Source organism: Diceros bicornis, chromosome 19 (assembly GCF_020826845.1).
Source record: "Diceros bicornis minor isolate mBicDic1 chromosome 19, mDicBic1.mat.cur, whole genome shotgun sequence".
Taxonomy (NCBI): domain Eukaryota; kingdom Metazoa; phylum Chordata; class Mammalia; order Perissodactyla; family Rhinocerotidae; genus Diceros; species Diceros bicornis.
In genome coordinates, this window is record NC_080758.1 from 19,247,415 (window position 1) to 19,272,252 (window position 24,838).

Genomic DNA, 24,838 nt, shown 5'->3' on the forward strand with positions numbered 1-24,838 from the left:
AATAAAGGAATATGGCTCTGCTGACACCTTGATATCAGATTTCTAGTCTCCAGGTTTGTGGGAGAACAGATTTCTGTTGTTTTAAGCCACCACGTTTGTGGTACAATTCGTTACAACACCCCAGGAAACAAATACAGCCCCCGCCTGGAAGCCGGGTCCCCTCAGCCTCTGTGTTAATTCCAAAGCCCACGAGAAAGACCAGCAGCTTGCTTAGGTCAAGTGTCTGCCTCACGGGACCCACAAGCCCCTGTGGCTGGGAGAGGGCAGAGGCACAGAGGTGGGTTTCAGAGCTGCCCCATTCCAGCACCCTTGGTATCATCGCTTTACCCAAAGGGTGTAGAGTCACACCTCAAAGTCAGGTTGGAGGGAGGTCCCTCCAGGTGTGCCTCAGAGTTCTGTGCCCCTACTTGGGTAAAAACACAGAAGAAGACTGTTGTCACCTGTGGATGAGACAAAGCCAGGAAGAAGTGCCACTCTGCTGGACGACAGATTCAGGATTCAAAAGGCTCTTTGCAGGTTAGAAAGTCAGCAAGAAGATGTTGAATAAAGATGACTGTAAAGGCCAACTCTCAGGTTCCAAGAGTCAATTTCACAAGGGAAATATGGAGGAAGCCTGGCTTCACAGCAGCTCCTTGTGAGAAAGACCTAAAGGTTTTCTTTGACCGGACGTTAATAATGAGCCAGTACTGTGGTCCCGCTGGCTGAGAGTTGCACAAAGAGGTCCTTGGTTGGGCTGGAGAGGTGACGGGTGTTTGGGGCTCGGTGCAGCCCATATCTAAGAGAGACAAAGATAACACTGACCCCACCCAGGGAACCAGAGTGACAGCCTGGCCACTGCGTTGCAGAGGGCTAGTGATCTGGGAGGGGTTAAGATGCCCGGGGAGGGGTCAGCAGAGTCAGATGTCCTGGGCACCTCCGGACAATGACAGTGCGAGGAGGCAGAGCTAGCCAACAGGGACCGTCTGGGCCTCTTCCAAGGAGGTGGCTGGGGAGGTGTTGCTGGCGCGCCCCAAAACACGGTCATCTCAGCTCCAGAGACCTGGACCGCGGTGCCCGGGCGCCCACCGGCTTTTAAGACCAGCATGTCCTGCGAGTGGGCGGCTCCTGGAGAGCCCCGCGCCCCGGGCGGCCCCGGGGGTCTGGCCCTGCTTCTCGCCCGGTGCATGCGGGCGACGGTGGATGCGTGTGTTTTGGGAGCCTCCCAGGGCGCGACGGCCTGCGCCCCTGCCACCTCGGGGCTGCTCCCTTCTTAACCTCTTGCTTGCAGGCGGCCCCTCGGGCGTCGGCTCGGAGCTGGGGCGGGGGGCTGGCGGCGGAGAGGGGGCCGGCGGAGGAGAGCGACGCGGCCCCAACTTTATGCTAATCCGCGCAGAGCCCGCCTCCCGCCTCCCCTCCGCGGCCCCAGCCGCGAGCAGCGCCGGCCACTCCGCGGGACGCAGCCGCTGCGAAGCACCGGGCGGCCGGGCCAGTGTGCTCTGGGGGCCGCAACCGGCGGCGGGACGCGGGCGGGCGAGCGGCGAGGGGCGCGGCGGGCGGACACCCGGCGGGGGCTCCCGCGCGGGGCCAGGTGGAGACCCGGGGCCGCGATGGGCCGCCGCCGCCTGCCGGTCTGGCTGTGCGCCGTCGCGGCGCTGCTCTCGGGGGCGCAGGCCAAGGGCACCCCGCTCCTCGCGCGGCCCGCGCCGCCCGGTGCCGCCCGCTACAGCCTCTACACGACGGGATGGCGCCCGCGGCTGCGCCCGGGGCCGCACAAGTAAGCGCGGGCCGTGCCGCGGGCGGGAAGCGGGAGGGATGGGGCCCGGGCGGCGCCGCTCCCACCTGCCCGGATGGCGCGCGGGGGCGCCGAGGCTCCGGGCACCGAGGCCGCGGCGCGGAGGGGGCGGTGCCGGGGCCGAGCCCCCGTCTGGGCGGGCGCCCCACGCTCCGGGAGGCTGCGGGACTGGCGAAGAAAAATAAGCCGAGGGGGCCTGGCGCGGCGACTGGGATCCTGGCAGTGCCCGCGGAAACCTTTCCAGAGAAGTAACATTTTCCAGCTGCGCTGTGTGCAAACTCCGGGCGCAGCGGACCAGGTGGAGGGAGAGGAGGGAAGGCGGTCCGAGCGTGGAGCACGCGGGGCTACCCACCTCTCCCGTGCGGGGCCTTCCATCTCTCCCCTGACCCGCCAGGTAGGCGATGGAGCCATGCGCCCGAGGCCTGCCCCCTCCCGTGGTCAGCCTGGTCCCAGGAACCTCTTGGGAGCCCCAGCGTGGCTGGGCCCGCAGAGCTGGTGGGGGCTTCTAGGTCCGGGGTCCGTGTTGTGGCTCCAGGGCCCAACAGCAGTCCACAGGTGGTCAGCTTAGGCCAGGCAGCCGCCTCCCCGGTCCCTGTGGCCTGTGAGTGGAGCTGCTGGCCCTCCCCTGCCTCAGCTTCTGCTGTTTAGTAGCCAGTGTCTTGCGAACAGGCCTCCGTCAGGTGAGTTAGGGGCTCTGCCTGGGGTGCTGTAGAAATTTGAACTCTAACTGAATTTGAGAAGTACTGTAGGAAGAAAGTGTCCAGCCCATAGCTGACACTCCGTGGGCTTGGGCACATCAGAGCAGGCTTCCTGGAGGAGGCAGTACAAGAAGTGATCTGAGAATAAGGAACCAGAAGCAGAGGCAGAGGCCAGAAAACTACAGGGTGGATGCATTTCCCCTGGTCAGTCAGGAAAAGAAGGATGAGAAGCGTGGACTCAAAGGCACTAAGTTGGGATCTCAGAAGCCTCAATGCCAAGAAAAGGAGTTGAGAGGCAGTGAAGGAGTTGGGAGAGGTGGGGAATGTGGCAAGGCCCTTCAGGGGGAGTCCAGGGTGGGCTTCTTCTCCAGGTAGGGAGAGCAGACTTCAGACCACAAGAAGGGCAGGCACACCAGGCTGTGCGTAGCCCAGTGACCAACCCACTGGGGAGGCTGGGATTGGAGAGAGTAGCAGTGGGGCTGGAGCCCAGGCCAGGTGTCCTGGTTCCCAGGTCCAAGGAGAAGGGGTAAAAGATAGATGGGGGTCTGGTCTCCTGCTGATGCCCACAGATGGGGGAGGGGGAACAAGAGCGGGCCTGGCCCACACCAGGTATTTCAAGGATGCTATTCTCCCCTGCAGAGCCCTCTGCGCCTACGTGGTGCACAGAAATGTGACCTGTGTCCTACAGGAGGGAGCAGAGAGCTACATAAAGGCTGAGTACCGGCCGTGTGGATGGGGGCCCAAGTGCCCCGGTACAGTCACGTGAGTGCACCCCTATCCCACCCCCTCGGGATCCCTGGGCACAAGCCCCAGGCCTGCCTTCAGCTAGGAGCAGCCAACTCCATCCACAAGGGCTGGAACTCCTTGGACTCCAGAGAACTACCCCAGCCCCCACACAGGCTGGATGGAGGGGGCCAGGGGGGAATCAAGGGCAGGCTCAGGTTGGAGCCCACAGGGGGACCAGAGGAGGGTTCCCAAGGAGAGGCAGCACAGGCAAGGAAGAAGCAGCAGAGGCAAACGGGGTCAGGCAGTGGAGGAGACAGGGGAGAGCAGAGGGCCACACTGGCAATGGTTGATGCCAAAGGGGGCCCTGGGCAGACCCAGGGAGGGCTGCTGTGACCAGGGAGAAGGCAGGCCAAGGTTGAGGGGATGGAAGCCAGGTTGTCGGTCTTAGGCCAGACAGGTGGGGCTGTGTGAGGACTTGTGGTATTGCCCACACCTGTGATGCACAGGTCTGTACTTGGAGAGGTTCAAGTGTGTGTCTGAAAACTAACCTCTTTGCTCCAACGTGTCAGTGGGTGAACAGGTACATGGCTGAACAGGTGAGGGAGGGGCCCCTGCTGAGCACTGCCCTGCCTCCACCTCAGAGGTGCCCTTCCGCCAGCCTCCATGACCAGAGCTGAGTTCCTGGAGTAGGCTAGGGAGGAGCGGGAAGAACTAAGGGGAGCTGATGGGAGCCAATAGTGGCCCCCAGGCAGCGAGAAGGGCCACCCGCCCCAGCTCCAGTGCAGTACCCCCTCACCCACCCATAGGGGAGGGGCTGGGGTTTTGTCAGAATTCTTCAAGGTTCCACCAAAGCCAGAGTGGAATTTCTGATGCAGTATGAGCCAGAGGGGGTCCCAGTGGTCTTGGGAGCGTCGGGGCTAAATCCCCACTAGCCGCCTCCCCAGGCAAACAGGATGGGCTGGGGCTTCTACCTGCGCTGTCCCCTGACCCATCTCTGAGCCTCTGCAAGGCCTGCTTCCACCCCATCACCTTAAGCACAGAAAAAGGAAAAACACTGGCGGTGTTGTGGAGGCGGGGAGCCATCTAGACCTTATACAAGTGTCTGAGAGTAGCCCTCAATACCAGCCAGGGGGCAAGGTCACTTGCCAGGAGCCTCAGCCCACAGGTACAGGGCTCTGCCGTCTCCCCATCCCTGGCCCAGGTACCGCACGGTGCTCAGACCCAAATACAAGATTGGCTACAAGACAGTGACGGACCTCGCCTGGCGTTGCTGCCCCGGCCTCGCTGGAGAAGGCTGCCCCGAGCACCTCACGGACCACGGGGCCACCCCACCCCAGCCAGAGCCTGAGCCTCAGATTCCCTCCGGACAGTTGGGCCCAGGTCCCAGGCCCCCTTCTTCTAGCAGAGCAGCCCCTAGCCCCCACGGTGAGTCTGCCTTTGGAGACCCTACCAAGGTGATGGGGTTTGTTGGCGGAGGTGGGGAGGGGGCTGATGCAGGCTGGCTGAGCTCTGGCAGGGCTGGGGAAGATGCATCTCATGCTGGGCATGAGGGTGAGCCCCCAGGGCCCCTTCCCAAAGCTGAGGAAGCTGTGCCCCACCAGAAGGTTGGCTTAGAAAAGAAAATCTCTCCGGTGGCCTGGCAACAGGATAAGTTGAGAGCCAGGTCAGTGATGCCCCCGGGCTTCTTGCTTCTTCTTTCCCAGGAAGGAAAGGCCCAGGGCTGTTTGGTGAGCGGCTGGAACGCCTGGAGGGTGATGTCCAGCGCCTGGCACAAGCATATGGTACCCTCAGTGGCCTGGTGGCCAGCCGTGAAGACCCCAACAGGATGACTGGTAGCCCCAGAGCTCCTGCCACCCCCGTGGGCTTTGGGGTCATCCCTGAGGGGCTTGCGAACCCTAGAGACAGAGCTGGAGGGCCACTCACACCTCCCCTGGACGAGATCTTGAGCAAGGTGACAGAGGTGAGCAACACGCTCCGGACCAAGGTGCAGCTGCTGGACGAGGTGCACGGGCTGGCCCTTGGGCATGAGGCTCACCTGCAGCGGCTGCGGGAGGCGCCCCCGTCTCCGCTCACCTCCCTGGCACTGCTGGATGAATATGTGGACCGAAGGCTGCACCGACTCTGGGGGAGCCTGCTAGACGGCCTCGAGCGGAAGCTGCAAGGCGTCCAGAATGCATGTGACCTGCGGGTGCAGGAGGTGCGGCAGCAGTGCGAGGAGGGCCAGGCGGCCAGCCGCAGGCTGCACCAGAGCCTGGATGGCCGGGAGCTGGCTCTGCGCAGGGAGCTCTCACAGCTGGGGACCCGGCTGCAGGGCCTGAGCGTGGCTGGTGGGGGCAGCTGCTGCAGCCAGCTGGCCTTGATCAGTGCCCGTGTGGACAGCCTGGAGAGGAACCTGCAGGGAGTCACAGAGACCCAGAGGGGCCACAGCCCCCCCACCAGGGATGAGCTCACGCGGCTCTCTGCCGCCATGCTCCAGGGGGGTGTGGACGGGCTGCTTGAGGGCCTGGAGACCCTCAATGGGTCGGAGAGTGGAGCTAGGGGCTGTTGTCTGGGGATGGAGGAGGGGGGATGGGGTGTGCGTGGCTTCAGAACCGTGCTGGAAGAGCGTGTGCAGAGCCTGGAGGAGCGCCTGGTGACACTGGCTAGGGAGCTCAGCCATGACAGCACCCCCCCAGGCAGGTCAGCACAGCCCCTGGTGCAGACGGAGCTGGCTGTGCTGGAGCAACGGCTGGTTTCGCTGGAGACCTCGTGCACCCCCAGCACGACCTCAGCCATCCTGGACAACCTTGTGGCGGAGGTGAAGGCCTGGCAGAGCCGGAGCGAGGCCCTCCTACGCCAGGTGGCCAGCCACACGGCCCTGCTCCAGCAGCTCAATGGCACCGTGGCCGAGGTCCAGGGGCAGCTGGCAGAAGCGACAGGCAGCTCACTCCAAGGCGAGATCACCCTGCTCAAGGTCAATCTGAACTCCGTGAGCAAGTCACTCACAGGCCTCAGTGACTCAGTCAGCCAGTACTCCGATGCCTTTGTGGCTGCCAACACATCTCTGGATGAGCGGGAACGCAAGGTGGAGGCCGAGGTCCATGCCATCCAGGAGCAGGTCAGCAGCCAAGGCTCACGGCTTCGGGCTGGCCACAGGCAGGTCCTGAGCCTGCGGGGGGAGCTGGAGCAACTCAAGGCCGGTGTGGCCCAGGTGGCGGGTGGGCTGAGCCGCTGCCAGGACACAGCCCAGGAACTCCAGCACGCAGTGGGCCACTTCAACCAGAGGGTGGCCGAAGTGGAGAGTGTGTGCGGGAAGCTGAGCCTGCTGGCTGCAGGCTTGGACAGCTTGCCCACAGAGTCACTCAGGCCCGGGGAGGGCCTGTGGGACCACGTGGACCAGCTGAATCGCACGCTGGCCCAGCACGCACAGGACATTGCCCGCCTCCGAGATGACCTGCTGGACTGCCGGGCCCAGCTAGCCGAGATGGCACGGCCAGGGCAGGCCGACTAGGCGGGCTGGACAGGACCCAACCCCTAGATCCTGCCATCACCCCAGAGCCCAGACTGTGCCTCCTAGCCTCCCTTGGCCAGCATGGATGCCATTTCAGAGGCCACTGAAGGAACAGTCTTGGTCCAGCTCCATGTGACTGTCCCAGGCACCAACTTCCACGCTCAGTGCGGCACCAACTAGATATTCAGGATAGCGGTCAAGGCAAGTACATCATACCTGAAGGCCAGGGTGGACCTAAGGAGCCTCACAATCCAGTCTGCAAATTGCTTTTCTGCAGATACACTAGAGTCGGCACCTGTGCAAAGACCCGCAGGTCCGTTCTCAGACCGTGGACTGCCCACAGCTCCCTTTGCCCACAGGTAATAGCTCCCAGCCTGGGGAGACTTCTGGTTCCCTTGTCCCCCTGGCTTCTCTCCCCAGCTCAGTTTCTGCAGGAAGGTGCTGCCCTTTGGTACTTCCTCACACCTGGCAGCTTCACGGATGCTGTTTCTGAACCAAGGACCGGAGGTGTCCACCGCCCCACAGGTCCTCCTTCAGGACGGACAGAAACACAAGGACTCAGCCGACAGTTTTCTTTATTCCTTTTGATCCTCCCCCTAGGTGAGGGCCTAGGCAGCTTCAGAACCCAAAGGAAAGGATGGGGTCCAGGCCATCTGTTTGGAGACTCTGCCCCAATTTATGCTTTTTCTTCCCTCTCCAAAGATGTTTTCAGGGCACTCTGGTCCCCACACAGTCCTCTTCTTTCCACTTGGGGGGAAATCTCCCCCCCTAGGTTAGGGCCTCTCTCCAGAGATCAGCCGTCATGTATGTCATGGCCTAAATGAGGCCAGATCCTGGGCAGGAGGCCACAGCTGGAGGGAGAGGGCTCCAGGCCTAGTTTCCAACATCCTTGCAAAACCCCAGCCCTGCCTGGATGTTCACAAAGTGGTGAGAAATTCAGGTACGAGGCCACCAAGGGGCAGCCTGAAAACACAGTGTTCATCTGGCCCACGCAGTTCCCAGAAACCCTGAGGCCAGCTCTGCGGAGGCTCCTGGCCTTGGTTTCCTCACAGCAGCATGGGCCCTCCTTGCTGTTTGCAGGTCCCTGTAGCCCTGCCTTCTGGTTTCTCGACGTGGTATTCTGTCCTCTGCTGTGGTGCTGTTGCAGGGGGCAGGCCTGGATTAAAACTTTTAGCCCATCTAAGGTACTTTCTTCCCCAAAGACAGTGGGAGGGAAGGCTGCAGTGGGGTGTCAGCCCTGCCTCCCATGGCTCCTTGGGTGAGAGCTAGCTCAGCAGCTATGTGGGCACTGAATTGACCGGCAAAGACTAGGGGAGAACAGGTAGGTCAACCCCCACCTGCCCTGGCAGGGTTGGGTCCTCAGGGTTGGAGTTGAGGGGAGCAGGGGCAGCAGCTGGGTGCAGGCTAGGCCAAGTGGGAGTCACACTCCCTCCGCCCTTTCACTGCCCCCGAATCCCCCTCCCCAGATGGCAGAGGGATACTGAGCGTGTGGGGTTGGGATGTGCCGATGCCAGGGCACCAGCGAGGGAGAGCAGTGATGTCTGGCTCAAGAGCTGTGGGAAGCGGCCAGAGCTATGGAAGGGTCTGCCTTCAGAGGGTACAGTCTAGGTTCCCCAAAGCGGGTGGGGAGCATTGTCTTCTTGCCAGATGCTACTGAACCCCTCTCTCCCCACTGCTGCCGCCAACCCTCCCCTGTGCACACAGGCCTCAAGCCTCACTGGGGCCTCCCTCTTCTCTCTGTCCTATCAGGAGGTGAGGCAAAGTCCCAGGGTGACAGGGACAGAGACATCAAGGGCATGGAGAACCCTGCAAGGGCCCAGGTGACAATCATTTAACTGCCACAGGCCAGGGCCACACTGAGGCCTGGAGCAGCTGCCCCACCCCCTGCAGCTCAGCTGGCAGAGGGAGGAGACAGGATAGGGAGGAGGGGGCTCTCTCTGGCTGCCAACCAGCCTGCAGCCCCGTCCTCCCCTTCGGTGGGTTGGCCCTGTGGCACCCAGCTTCCAACCCTCTATGCCCTGGGACACCCGGTCAGTTCTGGGCCTGGCCACGGAGAGGGGGCAGCCCGGAAAGGTTCAGGCCAGGGCATCAAGGTCCACCGTGGTCAGTGGCTCCCGCCAGTAGCAGAAGTTGCTGTATTCAGGGTTGGCCAGGTCTGTGCTGGGGCCACGGGCCACGGGCGGGAAGAGGAGCTCCACCACCTCCCCGAGCCGCTCATACCTACGGGCAGAACAGGGCCAGCACTGAGAGCTCGAGCTGCCACCGGGCCACGGCCTCTGTCACCAGGCAGAGACACCGCATCCTGCCTGGGAGCCCAGGGCAAGGGATGGAGTCCCCAGTGGGGAGGCAGAATTGGGGCCCAGGGAGCAGCTGGGGCAGCAGGGCGTGGGGGTTGTGGCAGGGTTGGGCCTCACGTGGATTTGTGGTTCTTCATGAGCTCCTGGATGAGCTCTCCCCGGGGGTTGACAGTGAAGATGCGAGAATCAGGTAGGCCCACCTGCTGGTAGGCAATAACATCCTGTGGGGGACAGGGAGAGGCTGGTGGGCTAGGAGGTGGGGAGGAGGTGGCTCAGCGCACAGGGAGGGAACACACTCACATTAGGCCTGTTCCCAAAGGCGGCATAGAAGGGCTGTCTGTGGGGCAGAAACAGCTGCCGGATGTCACTCAGGCAGGCGATCTTGAACACTTCTGGCTTTTTCTCAATCACCTCCCTGGGGCAGCCAGGGGCATAGCAGGGAAGCCAAGGTGGGTAGCAGTCAGAGGATGGCAGGGTCTGGTGACGTGGAGTCTGACCCAGCTGACACCCGAGCGAGGCCTGATGCTGGCCTGGCCTGGGCTGGTAGTGGACCTGTCACTCCCCCCAAGGGGCCATGGACTTGTACTGTGTAGGGTGGTTACCTGTGGAGGGCAGAGACGAGGCTGCTGGGAGACAGCAGGAGGGGGCCCTTGGGGAGGCCGCAGCCCCGCTCGCTCACCCACTGCAGGTACCCCTTGGTGAGGTCAGCCATGCCGATGGCCCGTGCTGAGCAGTACAGGAACTTGTACCCGTTTCTGGGGGTGGGGGACAGGGAGGCACATCAGAGATCAGCCAGCCCCCATCCTGCCTTTTTGGCTTGGGCCAGTTCAGCCCAACGCTGGGGCTCTGGCCTTCAAACCCGGAGGCCTTTGTGGGGAGGAGATTTAGGGACAACAGCTGGGCCAGGCCTGAGAGAGGTGGCCTCAGCAGCTGTCCCCGGTAGAAGGCACATGGACAGAGTCCTGAGGCCCAGGTCACCGTGATGGACAAGGCTTTGAGCAAGTCTGTAGGCTTCCTCTACAGCATGAAGGCCAGCAGTTAAACTCAGATCCCAGACCACAGAAGACTTCACAGGAGAACTGACGACTAGTAGGTAGGTCTCAGCAGTCCAGGGACATGCCCTGGCTTCTTCCCTGTGGGCCTTGCTGGTCCCCAAGCCTGGCTTCCCGGGGCAGAGGCCAGGGTGGCCTAAGATGCCCTGTCACTCCCTCCCTGGGGCCCGCCCCAGCCCCAGCCCGGGCACTCACAGGTGGATTTTGTGGTAAAGACTGGTGATGCCCTGGTGTGTCCAGTCTTTCCCCAGCTGGGGCAGAATGTGGCCCAGAGCGTCTGACCTAGAGCCACAGAGGAAGGGTCACTCCAAGGCAGCCCCACATGGCCCCCATGTTCTATGCGTGGGGCCCAACGAGGGCCTCTCTCCCTATGCCCCATCGCAGCACAGAGGGACGTGGGTCCCTAGGCCCTTCCTTTCTCCCCCCAGCCAACCGGGCCTCACTTGGTAATGGTGCCATCAATGTCCGAGATGACCACCTTGTCGTCCCATTTCCACAGGTAGATGGTGGCCTTGCAGCGGCAGGTGCCCTGGTACTGGGTGGTCACGCTGAAGACCACATCGTTGGCACCTTCTTGCAGGTTCAGGCGCCGCTGGGGCAGAGCAAAGGGGGGAAGCTGCGATCCACCACAGCTGGGTGCCATCCAACCCCCACCACCCCAAAGTGTGGCCTCTGATCCCCATGGGCCTCTCATTCTCCTCTTTCTCCCAACCCAGAGAGCCTGCCTGAATTCATCAGAGACAGCCATGCGCAGACATCCTCGTGGGCGAGGGCACCCTCAAGGAGGAAGTGAGGGGGTGCTGGTGGTGTGCCCCTTTGGGATGAAGCTCATAGACAAAGCCTGGCCCCTGACTCCTGCCCAGGTTTCTCAGGTCAGCCCCAAGGTCGGCACTGCTCTTGGCAGGGAGACACCCCACTCTATAGAAGGGGCCCTGCAGGGATCTTCACTGGCTGGGGCTAGGGTACCTGTGACATCCCCCTAAAGAGAGACCTAGCCCCGTCCTTGGTCCATAGAGAAGGATCAGGGCAGCTCTCAGCCACAGCCAGTGACCAAGACTATCAGGCTCTGGCTGACCCCAAGTTGGGTGTGAGCTCCTGAGTACCACACAGATGGCAGCTGCTCTGTACCAGGCCAGCCAGACTCTCCTGGACCCTTTCCTAACCACCGAGACACACTCAGGAAGAAAACGTTTTTATCACAGGAGCCACCAGTTACTGAGCTCAAAGACATGACTCAGGGGGCCGGGGTGTCATTGGCATTTGAGTCCTTTAGTGTAGCTTCCAGAGGGAGACTCAGAGCCAGCTGACCCACTACAGGTAGATATTTTAGGACTACACGAGAGGGGGCTTTTCCAGTGAGCATCCAACAGAGAAATGGGCTGGCATGTAAAGAAGTGAGCTCCCTGCCCCTGGAGGTATGCAAGCAGAAGCCATCACAGGGGCTGCCAACAGGATGGATTCTGGGCTTTGGTGAATGCGTGGCTCTATAAAACCGTTCCTAGCCAGGCCACGAGGGGCTCTGGGACAGAATTCTCTCAGCCCCTACTCCCCACACACATGAACACACCCATTCACACACTTACGATCTGATGGGAGGAAAGGCGGAGGGACTTCTTGTAGGTAGGAGTGTAGGCTGGAGGCGAGGGTGGTGGGGAGGGGGCCTCGAGGATCACAGGGCTGTCTGGGGCATCATCCTCACTGCTCAGGACATCAGTTTTCTCCCTGCGGGCAGCCCGGCTCTCAGGCCACCTCCCCCAGCCAAAGGCCCTGCCCTCCAAGTAGATGCTCACCCCTTGGCCCAGGCCACAAGGAGCCTGGGGCTTGTCCTTGCCCTGCCAGAGACTACCCAGGGGATTAGAAACCCCTCCCTCTAGGTGCCATCCATTTTGGGGGGTGGTAGCAGACATAAGGATGCAGCCTGGCCATCTACACCCAGAAAGATGACAGCAGAGCCAGAGCTGAGACCCAGGGCTTCCAGCCCTCAGCGCGCTCTCCACAGCCAGGACGCCAGTACCTGCTTTGGAGAAATTTACCTGAAAAACCTAGAAGTGAGTCTTAGGGTTTATTCCCAGTCCCACTTGCTTTGGCTTCAGTCAGCCTGTCCATGATCACGCCCCACCCAACCTTCATTCTGGGTCACTTCAGACATGAAAAAAGGAAGCAAGGTCAGCCAGCTCCTGGTGGAGAGGGGAGGCCCCGCTCCTCCTTAATACGGTCTGAGCCAGGAGTCTGGGCACCCCTCTAGCTGTGCCACTTCCTGGCTGTGGGACCTTTGGTGTATGTCTAGGTCTCAGTTTTTCCATCTGTGAAATGGGGACATTTCTCAGGAAAAAAGAAGGGATGTAGAAGTGATTGCGGAATGACAAAGAACCATGGCTGGGGAAGGGGTGCTGGCTGCACACCTACCCGTGCCCCCACAGCCATCTTCCCCAGCCTCTGGCTCCAGCTGCAGATCCCCAGCCAGGAGGTCCAACTCACCCCGGCTGCTCTCTGGCTGTGGTTTTCTTCCTCTGGGCACTGTGCTGTGGGAAGAACATCCATCCAGTGAACCCCACCTCCTGCCTGTGCTGGCCCCGCCCTGTGACCATGACCACCCACCTCCTCGGCTGGGAAGTCCCTGCGTCTCCAGGAAAACCACCACCGCCCTCCCTTGCGGGGCATCTTCTCCTTCTCCAGCTTGTCCATAGTGCTCTGTGGGCAGATGAAGGCCATGGCACTTTTTCATGCACCACACAAACCCATCTTACATTACCTTCAGGGGCCCCATGAGCCCAGCGTCTGGGGCCGACCCTAGAGCAAGGTGCTGTCAACATCTGGAGGTTGAGGAGCATGTGCATCTCCATCCTGGGACTCTGAACAATGACTCATGGAACTAACCAAGGGCCACCAAGAGCCACTCCTGCCCACCCCCACTCCACCCCAGCCCTCACCCCCTAGCTCTAGCCCAGCCTTGGCCTGGCCTCCAAATCTTGTGGATCAGTCTCCCTACTAGAGTAGCTGAGGGCAGAGCTTTGAGAGTTTCTCAAGATCTGGTACTCCCTGCATGATGCCACCAAGTGGCAGCAAGAAGGACAGTCTGTAGCCGGTACTCCCCTCAACCTCCAAGACCAGCACAGGCAACTCCTAAGGTCAGTGATCCTGTCTCATGGACAGCCTCCCTCTCTGTATGTTACCATCACTGTCTGGTGGGGGCAACATGACCTTGTGGAAAATGCTGATTAGATTTGTGCTAGATAACCCCAGGGAGAGCCCAGGCCCAGGCCTACCCGGGAGACACATCAACTTCCTACAAACACAGAATGGAAAACCCAAGTCAGGAGGACGTGGGCTCAAGGTGGGTCAGCCAGGGTGCTCACTTGGGCTGGGAACAGGCTAGGGGAGTCTCCCGAGGGCCTCAAGTGGTGTGTCTGTCCGAGCAGGGTGAGGAGAGCCGAGCAGGGGAGTGTCCCTCTTCCTTCCCACAAGCTCTGGCTCCTAGCTCAGACCCAGAGCCAGCCAGAGGACAGAGCTGAGCGTCACCAAAGGGAGGCACAGCTGTCAACATCTGGTCAGTGATGTTATTTGGGGAAACCTAATTGAGCTGAGAACAATAGGCCACACCACGGTGGGGCCCTGGACCACTCCCAGAGGGGCAGAGGGGCAGGTGTGGGAGGGACTGAAGAGGGGCTGAGTTCCTTCCCACCTCTGAGCATCTGCACATGCTGTTCCCCACCCATCACCTGCTTAGGGCTTACTCATCCTCAGATCTCTGCCCAGTGGACACTTACTCAGCAAACCCCACTGTTGTTGGCTCTCAAACCACCCTAGACCTCTCCTTCCGGGGACATACTCACAGTTGCATTTTATATTCATCTGGGTGAGTCTTTGATTAACTGTCTTCCTATGAGGGCATGACTGTCCTAGCCTGTACCTGGCACACAGTAGGTGCTCAACCAATGTGCCCTGATAAAGTGAGCAAGCACCCCAGCCCAGCCTGGAGAGGTTCCGAGGTAAGGTGAGGGGTGGGACCTCCATCTCCCAGGCTCCGTCTCTCAGATCCAAAAACCCCCTGTTGAAGGCGTGTCCCTGTCAATGTGCGTCCCCCTCTGCTTTGCCCTGAGCTCCTTTGAAGTTCAAATCCAATAGCATTCAGCCATGCCAGAAAACCAGGGAAGAGGGGGCTTTGTCCACACAGCATGGGGCAAGGCCTCAGGAGACCTGCATCTCCTCTCCCGGAGAGGGTCTTGCAGCTGGTCAGCCCTAGGCCCATCTCTGCCCACCCTCCACTTCCTGGCCCGAGGCTCCTCCCCCAAGGCTCTGGCCACTTTCCCCAGGAGGCCCACTGGTGCTTTAACCATTACCTTGGGCAAGTTCTTCTGGAAGGCTTGCAGGGAGAGGATCATGGGGGCGGCTACAGCCCAGTTATAATGCCTGGAGAGACAGAATGGGGTGTCGGCTGCAGCAGCCACAGGCTGTGGAGGGTGGGTGACTCTCTGGGGCTGTCAGCAGCCCAGCCTCAGCACTCACTTCTCATTGATTTTCACCACCAAGTTCGGGTCATCCAGGAGCCCAGGGTTTTGGACGAGGTCCTGGTAGGAGACGATGTGCTGATTGAACTTCTCTGGGCACAGAGGCAGAGAGTGAGGAGTGAGGCTGACACATCCCACGTGACCCGCTGCCCCAGCCCCTCCAGCTCCCTGCACTCTACCACTCGGGCGTCCTGCAGGTTGGGTCTTTGACCCAGCAGGGCTCCTCCCTACCTGAGGTTTTTGCACCTGCTGTTCCCACCCCAGGCACTTGCCATCCTGGATTCACAGGATAAGTCACAGCTCAGCGACAAGCATTTGCTTCACAGGGTCGTGGGAATGCCCCTCCCTTGCTGGCTGAGTGTGGGCTCCACAGGGCAGAGAAGGGCAGAGGTGCCTGGCCCAGCCTCACACCTCTGCTGCCCCACCCTCTGGGGGCCTCCCTGCCCCCCCGGTCCCCTGGGCTCAGTGCCAACCCTCGGAAGGACTTGGACCACAGTTGAACATACCCAGGGAGATGTCCCAGCTGTCAGCTAGTCCCCCACAGAGGGACAGCACTATCGTGTCCACTGTGTCCGGAGTGGGTTCTGGCTCCTGCTCGGGGTTGGGGTCCCCCAGGGGCTTCTGGCTGCTGGGTTCACTCCACGTCCTGGCCCCAAGCCCACAGTCACTGGGGGCAAAGGGGCCAACAGTGACATGAATACAAGCAGGCTGGGAGGAGAGGCCCCACCCCTCCCAGGCCCTTGATAGCCAATCCCTGGCACCGTGGGCCCTGATCCCAAGACACCCGGACACCCAGAACCCAGGCACCTGTGGGGGAAGTAAAGGGCCGCATTCTCAGAATCCAGGGAGGGCAAGTCATCCAGGTAGATATCACTGGGGCCCAGGTGCTGGCTTCTCTTCAGGGAGCCTGGGGGCAGAGGAGGGGACATCTGTAGACCTAACACATGCTCAGTAGTGTGAAGTATGTGTCCCCCTTCCTTTGAGCGCCCTAAGACAGTGCTGTTCAGTAGAACTTTTTGCAATGATAGAAATGCCCTGTGTTTGCACTGTCCAATACGAGAGCTGCTAGCCACACGTGGCTACTGAGCATACTTAAAATGTGGTGTGATGGAGAAATGGAATTTTAAATGTTAATTTTAATTAATTTAAATTTAATTTTAAACAGCCACAGATAGCCTGTGAGTATCGATTTGGACAGCGCAGGCCTAGTGCCTTCCCACACTCTTAGGATAAACCCCAGCACATGAGCCGGGAGTGATCCAGCCTTTGCTCCTCTCTCTGGCTTCCTCTCCAGAGCCTCTCCCCTGCCTCATTCAAGACACACCAGCTGCCTCGGTTCCTAGACGTGAAACCTCTCTCTCCTCATGGCCTTGACACTTGCTGTTCCCTCTGACTAGAATTCTCTTCCCCTGACCCTCCACATGATTGAAATAGCCTCCTGTCCCAGCTATGCTTCTGTCCCGCCTCACCCACGTCATCCTCTTCCTGGTGTATGCATCTGTCATCTGTCTGCCCCACTGGACTGTGAACCCCATGAGGGCTGGTGCCAAGCATAGTGCCTGGCACACAGTGGGTGCTCAAAACATGCTTGAAGTCCCAGAGTCCACCCAGGGCATAACATGAGGCCAAGGAAGCAGTGGGAGGGGTCGAGCCATCACTCACCTTCCCTTCTGGAGACCCCCTCTGGCTGCCCGGTGGGTACTGGGCCCTCCAGAGCGGCCCAGCTCCACGATTTAGAGGGAGGAGGGAGGCCCGCATCCCCGGGCCTCCAAGTCTTGGTCTCCTCTCTCTGAGGGGCAGGCACAGGGGGACCCACCAGAGCGGGCACCTCTGTGTCTGGCCGAAGAAGGTCAGAGCCAGCCCCTGTTTGCAGGATTGGGGGTCCCCAGGGGTCCACACAAGCCACAGAGGCAGAGGAGGTGCTGGGCCCTCCCTGAGGAGGAGAGGCTGCCCCGGCGCTGCCATCAGGGATCATCAAGGACTCGGGCCACTCGGCTTTGGTCACCTTCAGTCAAACAAGTGGGAGAAGATGTGGGCTGGTGCAGGGCCTGCCTCCCACACCCCAGGAGGCCTTAGGGACGTGGCCCAAGTCTCAGTCACTCCAGTCCTGACCCACAGGGGCCACAGAGACCCTGCAAGGCAGGGATGGGGGGTTGAACGGAGGGACTCACCTTAGGCAGCCTCCCCCAGGTCCACTGCATGTGGGACTCAGCTCTCAGTGGGCTGGGCTCAGGGGTCCGAACCTCTAGCTCCGAGTCGCTCTTAGGGGTTGTCAGCCCACCCAACGAGAGACTGCAGGAAACAAGAACTCAGAGGCCCCCAAGCCAGCCTGCCAGTCCCCACCCCCAGCCTGGGAAAAAAATATTTGCAACACATGTTTATGCCTCTGTTGGATCCAGAATATATAAAAAATATATAAATATTTAAAGAACTCCTACAAATCAATAATAGGAAGGCAATCCAGTAAAAAAAAAAATGGGCAAGGTTGTGACTTCTTAATGGGTATAGGATTTCCATTTAGGGTGATGAAAAGTTGTGGAACTAGATGGGGTGATGGTTGCACAACATCGTGAATATACTAAATGCCATTGAATTGTGCACTTTGAAATGATAAATTTTGTGTTACGTGTATTTTACCACAATAAAAAAATGGGCAAAAGATGAATAAACACTTTAGAGAGGAGATATACAAATGACTGGTAAACACATTAAATGTGTTCTATGTCATTATTCATCAGAAAAGTCTGAGACCTTAGCCTTGAGTCCCTGCCCCCAGCCCACCTGGCCTCTCACCTGGCCTGGGCGGGCCGCTCGCCATCAGAGAAGGAGTAGATGTCTTTGGGCTGTGGTGAGGAGTCCTCTTCCGACTGGACGCTGCTGAGAGGCCACAGGGAAAGAAATGGTCACTGACAGTTCAGGGCACCTTGGACAGGACATGGGAGCCTGGACATCAGGGCTTGGGGAAGTAAAGCATCTAAAGCCCAGAGACATCAAGGCCCTCAGCCAGGGTCACACAGTATCAGCAGAGGAAACAGAGCTTGAACCCCAGTTGGCACCCCTACACCCTTGGCCGCCACCCGCTCCCCACATACCCTGGGGGCTCCGGCCTTGGCTTTTCCAGCGGGGACAGCTCACTCTCAGTGCCCGCCTCCAGCTCCTCAGAACTAGAATCGGCTGCCACCGCGTCCTCCTTCCGCCTGGATTTCCTCCTGCGACGCCTCTTCTTTTGCCCTGTGGAGGCCACGCCCATGACGACGGGCTCAGGCTCGCTGGCTGTGCCCAGCTGGGAGTCCAAGGGGAACCCGCACAGGCCCCCCCAAGGGAGGGGCGATGTGCACAGGCGGGGAGGCACGTGTTCCTGTGGAGCAGATCAGGGGCAGGGCTGAGGGGACTACAGCTTGGGGGGCCACCCTTGCCCTCTGATCATCCTGAGCCCTGCCTGAGCCCCAGGCCCTGGAATGAGCTTATCTGGGGTCAGGAAACAGGTGTAGGGGCTGGACAGAGGCGGCAGCAGCATGGCCTTGCAACTGCTGCTGGCCTCAAAGCTCCCTAACACAGATAAAGCAGCCCCAGGCCCAGGGCACATGCACCCTGGCAGCCCACGGCAAGCCAGGGTGCTGCATGAACCACACTGTCCAAGCAGAAACCTGGGCATCAGCCTCTCATCTCTTTCTCCGCCCACACCTACTTCCCCTTTAAGACTCAGCCAGACGTCACCTCCTCCAGGAAGCCTGCCCTGACTATCCTCAGCCTCAAGCTCCAACCCTCTTCACTGCAATGACCAAATAGTTTTATCATCTGTTGTTTAGTCCCCCAGCCAGGCTAGACTGGGAACCTTCTGTGAAGGCAGGGTCACCCCTCTTCTGAGTTCACTTCACAGCGTCTGGCATACAGTAGGGGCTCCATTAAAGTCTGTCAAGCTCAAACTGTTTTAACGCCTCTGCCAGCTTGTGCTGGGCCCTGCCTCCCTTCTGCAAACACCCCTCTCTTCATCCCTCACCCACACACTTCCATGTTGCAGCTGCATTGAGCTGGGCCAGATCCAGAACAAGCCATCTTATGCTTTCCAGCCCCCAGCCATTCCTCAGCACCCTCCTCCTCTCCAAGCTGCCTGGGGAAGGCCTCGTCTTCACCCTTCAGGGGCCCAGTTCAAGGGTCCTCTTCTGAGAAAACGTCCCCAGGAAGTAGAGTCAGCCCTCCCGGCCCCCCACCTCCGCCCAGGCTCCGCCAGCATATCATGAGGGCCTGATGCCAGCCCCAACTGATGCCCTGCATCAGACCCTCACTGTTGGGGTATTTCTGGGGTTGGTGGGGAGAGTGACAAGTCCCAAGACCCCACGCAGAGGGGACACCAGTGTAGGAGACAGGGCAGGTGACATCAAGGATAGAGGCACTCACCTCATCGCTCTCCAGCTCCTGGACAAAGAAGGCCTCCCCGCTGTCCCCCAGCTTCATGTGCAAGTCCACAGGCTCCCCGTTGATCTCGATGTCTACCTGTAACGGGTGTGGTGGGGCGGGGGATGCAGGGTCCCCACTGTCAGCTCTGACTCCCACACTCTGGTCCACTGGCCTTCCAGCTGGTCCTGGAGACTTGGGCTCCCTGCTGCCCCCTGCTGCACTTGCTGGAACTCTCCCTTGACCTTGGCGGGCCTGGCTGCCCCCGACTGAGGGTCTCTGATTGCTTTCCTTCCTGAGAGCCTTGCGCGCCCCCCCCCCCAACGCCCCATTCTCCGGGCTTTGTTGAATTTATCACTGTCTCAGAATTCTTGTTTACACCTTGGTTTCTGTGCTCCTCTCTCTCCCACACTCCATAAGAAGAAGGAGATGATCCATCTTGTCACTGTTGTGTCCCCAAGCCCCAGGATGTTGGCTGTGTGAACAACAGTAAGGCACTTAGTATGGTGTTTCATCTAGTTTATCTAGTTTAATCTTCACAACAACCCCTTGCGATAGCTCCTAGCATTATCTCCACTTTATAGATGAGGAAACTGACGCTCGGAGGGGTTAAGTAATTCGCTGTGAAGTGACCAAGGGAGGCTATGAACCCAGAAGGTCTGAGTCCACAACCCAGCTCTTAACCACTTGGCTATACTGTCTCCACACAGTCACACTTTCCTATTAGGACTCTGGAAAGTTCACAGTCACCCCGATGTGAAGGGGATTTGGGCCCACCACACCTCTTCCCACACACCAGACTTTGGTGCTAACAAAAATCTCAGTCTTGTTCACCTGAGCCCAGTGAAGATGCACAGGTTTCCTAAGGGAGGGGAACTAACCTTTGAGTGTCACCCACACACCTGGCCCCAGGAGAGTGTTATCAGCTCCTATTTAATTCTCCCAAATCACCCCACCATCACCAGGCAGATGAGAGCACAGCCATTTGCACAGGTGAAGCGACTTACCAGGAACACACAGGTAAGGTCTTAGAAAGCTGGAGCCAGGTCTGACAGCCCCAGTACCGGGGACTGTCCCACTGTGCTGCTTCCAGGGGAAATGGGGACCCTCTTGGACCAAAACCCCCAAACCAACCCAAAATCTTCAAAGAAAATACAAAAGAAAGGAAGCCTGGCCAGAGGACAGGTCCCCACCTAAGAGAGGGCTGGCCCTCTCCTGGGACCACACTGGCTGCCCTGGCTTCAGGAGCCCACCTGCAGTGGCCCCTCGGCCGGCCAGCACTCACCACCTTCTCCCGGGACTGCAGGACGCCCAGCTTGCCGAAACGCACGTGGAAGGGCGAGCATCGGAAGGAACCGTCCACCTGCTTCACCACTAGCACGTCAATACCACCACTCAGCATGGCCGGGTTCAGGCCCCGGTACAGCTCCTTCACCGTCCCAAACACCGTCCCTGCCAGCTGCCCCACGTAGTTCATGGCTGGTGCTGGCAAAGGGAGGCGGTGCTGGGACCAAAGCCTGGCCCAGCTCCCTCCGTGGGGAGGCTCCGCAGCCCGATCCCTGGCTCCCCAGGCTTATGGTGAGTTGCCCTCCGAGCGCCTCCGCAGATGGGCAGCAGTTGCAGGATGGGAGATGCGTCCACAGACGTGGGTTCTAGACCCGGCTCGCCCACCGACTGGCCGCGGGACTCTCGGACAGCTGCCTGCCTTCTTCAAGTGCTGATCTCCACATCTGTCAAATGAGGGCCCAGGTAAGGCAATCCGGGTTGCCTTGTGCCTCTAAATGCCATGAGTAATGGTAATGACCACGGTGCTCAGTGGCAGGGCTCGTTTCATCTTCACCACAACCTGAGAGGCTGGCTGAGCCGGTGTCATTATTCTTGCTGACGGACAAGCCAGTTGAGGCTCAGAGAGGTAGAGTGACTTGCCCAGGATCTCGCCAGGATTCGAACCCATGGCTACAGAACCTGTAGTGTGAACCATTGGGATGGCCCAACTGTGGGAACAGGAGGCAGCCTCATGTTATATCAGGCCCAAGGCCCTGCTGGGTAACGGGCGACAGCCCTAAAGACTGATCTCTTCCCAGGAAGTGGGGAGGAGGGAGTCTTAGTTCTTTATCTGAAAAATGGGTTCAGCTGTCTTGCTGCCTCCTGGTCCTAGGAGTTGGGAGGGGCTTTGCTGGGTGATCGTGGCTGACTTGTGGAGAACCAAGGGTGGGGGTACCCCAGGTGCCTAAATTTTTGCCCAGCTCTATTCCTGGGGTCAGATGCTTAAGGCAGGGCATCCCCTATAGCTGGGAGTGGAGGGAGCCCCCAGTTTAAGCCCCCAAACTCTAAACTCCTTCCCAGTTTCCTTGTGATGGGTAGGAAGTCCATCCATGGCCCACAGCCTGACCCCAGTGTCACTAGGCCACAGTTCTCAGCCCCGAGCCCTACTCCAGAGACCTGGGCTCAGCAGGCCAGGCCCTCAGAACCACGCTCAGGCCTTGGGCTGGCCCCTGGCCCATCAAAGCTGTTCCTCCTTCCCCCAGCCAGACAAGTTTCTCCAGCTGTGGTAGCCTCGAGGAAAAGCCAGGGCCATAATGAGAGCCACCTCCACGCTGGCGTGGTGCCTGCCCTGCCAGCTTCAGCAATTGCCCCTTCCCTGCTGGCCAAGCCAGTGGCCTAGAGGCCCTCTGGCTGCCAGGACCCAGGCCTGGCACCAGATGACCCAGGCCATCCCACCTCCACAGGCACTTCCCTCTCTCACTCTGCCTCAGAACCCCTGGAGGACCACCTGCCATGCAAGACCACCCCTCAAGGAAGTTAAGTGACTTATACAAACTCTATTAAGCTAATAGGCCATTGATGGGGGAGGGAGCGATGACTCATATCCTGATGTCCTGACACCATACCCTGGTTCCTTCCACTCCATGGTCCCAAACCACACCACAGTTGTCTGCAGAGAGGGCAACCTGGCCGGTAGCCCACCTCTGCTCTGCCCTGTAACGCCCTGTTACTCAAAATGTGGTCCATGGCCCAGGAGCATAGCATCACCTGGGAGCTTGTTAGAAACACACCTTCCCAAACATAAGGTACGACTGGAACTGCTCAAGTGAAAACTTGGGGTAAAATGAAGCTCTTTGGACTCCAAAACTGTCACTCAAATTTAATAAATATTTTATCTGCAGGGCACCTACTACATGCAGGTGAAAAATTCCACGTTGGTTTCTCCCTCCCTAACACCAAACTCTGAATACATGTCTGAGACAGAGTGACAAGGACAGATACATGGTAGGTAGGGCCCTAGACCACTGTGCCCAGGAAAAGCAGAGAGGACTCCAGAAGTTTCCAGGAATAAAGGAGCAAGCATGAGAGGGGCAGACCAAGGGTGGGAGCAAAGGTCTGCTCTGCTGGAGGCCCAGGCCTGAGCTATCTGCCCTGCTGAGGGCAAAAGAGCTGGGGCGGGGCAGGCTCAGCTCAGCCTAATACAGAGTTGCGCATCATTGCTGTTTGGGGCTGGATAATTCTTTGTTGGGGTTTGGGGGTTGTAGCATAATTAGCAGCATCCCTGGTCTCTACCCACCAGATGTCAGTAGCAACCTCCCTCCAGTTGTGACACCCAAATTGCCTCCAAACATTGTCAAATGTCTCCTGGGGGACAAAATTGCCCCCAGTTGAGAGCCACTGAGGTAGCAGAAAGAGCTGAATGGCAGAGATGGCACCCAGGGGCACTGGGTCCTACCTCTGGTCCACCCATGGAGTGTCCCCAGGCAAGGGACTTGCTGGCCTCATTCTCCATTCTATGAAACAAAGCCTCAATTTTTCAGACCCTCCTCAGCCCTAAAGTCACTGGGAGCCTAGCACTCATTCCTCTCCCTGTTTCCCCGACCCCACAAGTGGATGCCCCCCACATCTGCCTGTTCAGCATTTGGGGGGACTCCTGTGAGCCAAGCCCTAGGCTCCCCTCCTCTACCTGCACCCATCTCTGAAGGCATCTCCTCTCCCCAGGACCCAGCTCTGCCTCTTTGGTCTTCTCCAGACAGAGGAGAGCTCTGCTTGGCTCCCCTATACCACCCTTCACCCCAAATTAACATGTCTAAAATCAAACACTTCATCTTCTCCCTGGGGACCTTGGTCAGCTGAATTCCTCTCAGGACTCTTGGGTACCCCCCCCTCCTGAGCCCTCTGAATCCTATTCCCCAATTTGCCCCACATCCAGCCCCTCCTTTCTCCTCCTGCTGTTCTAGGCCAAGGCTTTATTACCGGATGCCGAGATCCTGGGTGGCAGCCGGACACTGTGGGTAAGGCACCAGACTGTCTGGGTTCTAATCCCCTCCCTGACACTTACCAGCTGTGACCTTGGGTAAGTCACTTCACCTCTCTGAGCCTCAGTTTCAGCCTCAGTTACAACAGAAGGGATGCATGAATAATTAATGACATAATTCGTGTAAAGCACTAACATGTAATAAATGACCATACGCATCACCTATCAGCAGCAGCATCTTTTTGTGGCATCCTGACAGCCCCTCTCACCCAGGCTGGTCCTAAAGACACTTCGGGTCAGACTCCAATGCACTGCTCCTGCCCTGAGTTGAGAGTTTAGACTTCGTAATGTGGCATTCAAGGCCCTGCACAAGGGCCAGCCAGGAGGCGTAGTGGTTAAGTTCAGAGCGCCCTGCTTCGGAGGCCCAGGTTTGCAGGTTTGGATCCCGGGCATGGACCTACACCACTCCTCAAGCCATGCTGTGGCAGTGACCCACATACAAAGTAGAGGAAGACTGGCACAGATGTTAGCTCAGGGCGAATCTTCCTTAAGCAAAAAAAAAAAAACAGGAAGGTTGGCACAGATGTTAGCTCAGGGCTAATCTTCCTCACCCAAAAAAAAACAAAAACAAAAGGCCCTGCATAATAGTGGCCCCACGGTTTGCAAGTGAGCAGGTGCGCTCCAGGCAGGCCTCACAGGGTGCCCAAGCCTCAGAGCCCACTGTGGGAACATCTGCAGGCCTCCCAGGCCAGTGCACAACCCCACCACTGGGAAGCCAGAGCAAGGTCTGAGCTCTCAGCCTTTCTGGGCTCCAGATTTAGGGAGGGGTGGGGGTGTGGCCCTCCACCTAGGACCTTTCGGAGCAGGAGGATAAACATTCCTATTACCTTGGAAAGGAGAAAGCTCCACCCCTAGCTCCTCAGAGGCCTTCACAGCTACTGCAGCTGACCCGCCCAGTCTCATGGCAGGCCGGGCAAGGGTCAGACCCTGTTTTGCAACTGAGGACACTCAGTACCAGAGAGGGTGGGTGTCCTCCCCAAGGTCACACAGTCAGCCTGGGATGAAGCTGGGCTAGCCTCCCCAGAGGTTTTTGCAGCTCATTCTCTCCTGATCCAACATTCTGGATGTCCGGAGAGTCCGCAGCCGCTGGGCCGCCGAGAGAGACGAAGTGTGGCCGGCCCCTCCACCCCTGAGTTCCCTTCTGATGGCTAGAGATGGACTCAGGCCCTCGAACAGAAAGGATCGAGGGTCGGATGGCAGGACAGACGGGCGGGGCAGGGCGGGGCGGGGGAAGGGTACCTCTTCCCTGGCCCGGATTGGGCCCTACCTGGGGAGCTGCCCACTGGACCTTCGGGACGCGGAGCCACCGCCTCTAGCTGAGTGCACACGGTCAGCAAGTAAGAGTCCTCGGCCCCGCACTCACTTGGCGCTTCCGGCTCCTCTAAGACAGGGTAAGATCCTGGCTCCGCCCCTTCCACGAGCCAAGGGCTGTCTCCGCTGGACCCAATCCGTCCAGGCTCTACCCCCTGAAAAGACCCCGCCCCCGCCCAGTCCTTACGCCCAATGGCGCCCTTTCACAGATAGAGGCGGGGTGGAGCCGGGCTTCAGGCTCCGCCCACTCCGGCTCCGCCCCGCCCCGGCCCGGAGCCCTGGAGCTG

The 24,838-nt window shown here is 59.4% G+C and overlaps 2 protein-coding genes across 10 annotated transcripts; one reads left to right on the plus strand and one right to left on the minus strand.

Annotated features, from left to right (window-relative positions):
* The first annotated feature begins 1,491 nt into the window (after nt 1–1,491).
* EMILIN3 (elastin microfibril interfacer 3) lies at nt 1,492–7,264 on the plus strand. Its single transcript, XM_058562687.1, has 4 exons — nt 1,492–1,753; nt 3,109–3,231; nt 4,397–4,620; nt 4,899–7,264. The coding sequence occupies exons 1-4, from the start codon at nt 1,587–1,589 to the stop codon at nt 6,683–6,685; spliced, it is 2,301 nt and encodes a 766-aa protein (XP_058418670.1). The 5' UTR covers nt 1,492–1,586; the 3' UTR covers nt 6,686–7,264.
* A 1,496-nt stretch (nt 7,265–8,760) lies between these two features.
* On the minus strand, nt 8,761–24,628 carry LPIN3 (lipin 3). Of its 9 annotated transcripts, none has more exons than XM_058562679.1 (21): nt 24,604–24,628; nt 23,265–23,315; nt 20,223–20,667; nt 18,941–19,036; nt 17,635–17,900; nt 17,336–17,419; nt 16,714–16,834; nt 16,205–16,547; nt 15,350–15,449; nt 15,049–15,209; nt 14,541–14,634; nt 14,375–14,444; nt 12,633–12,725; nt 12,513–12,556; nt 11,618–11,756; nt 10,478–10,626; nt 10,230–10,316; nt 9,585–9,737; nt 9,283–9,397; nt 9,100–9,203; nt 8,761–8,905 (listed from the first exon to the last, which is right to left on the minus strand). In XM_058562679.1, the coding sequence occupies exons 3-21, from the start codon at nt 20,412–20,414 to the stop codon at nt 8,761–8,763; spliced, it is 2,556 nt and encodes an 851-aa protein (XP_058418662.1). In that variant the 5' UTR covers nt 20,415–20,667; nt 23,265–23,315; nt 24,604–24,628. The 9 variants fall into 9 exon arrangements, with proteins under 9 accessions (XP_058418662.1, XP_058418664.1, XP_058418660.1 ...); XM_058562681.1 differs by lacking the exon at nt 24,604–24,628 and adding an exon at nt 24,508–24,594 and having other exon boundaries at nt 17,336–17,416; XM_058562677.1 differs by lacking the exon at nt 24,604–24,628 and adding an exon at nt 24,508–24,594.
* Between the last annotated feature and the right edge of the window lie 210 nt (nt 24,629–24,838).

Coding starts and splice junctions, on each gene's coding strand:
- LPIN3 (XM_058562679.1), bottom strand. CDS start 20,414: ATGAACTACGTGGGGCAGCTGGCAGGGACGGTGTTTGGGACGGTGAAG. Junction 17,901..18,940: donor AGGAGCTGGAGAGCGATGAG/GTGAGTGCCTCT, acceptor TCTGCTCCACAG/GAACACGTGCCTCCCCGCCT. Junction 10,627..11,617: donor GCCTTTCCTCCCATCAGATC/GTAAGTGTGTGA, acceptor GCTCTGCCCCAG/CGGCGCCTGAACCTGCAAGA.
- EMILIN3 (XM_058562687.1), top strand. CDS start 1,587: ATGGGCCGCCGCCGCCTGCCGGTCTGGCTGTGCGCCGTCGCGGCGCTG. Junction 3,232..4,396: donor AAGTGCCCCGGTACAGTCAC/GTGAGTGCACCC, acceptor TCCCTGGCCCAG/GTACCGCACGGTGCTCAGAC. Junction 4,621..4,898: donor AGCAGCCCCTAGCCCCCACG/GTGAGTCTGCCT, acceptor CTTCTTTCCCAG/GAAGGAAAGGCCCAGGGCTG.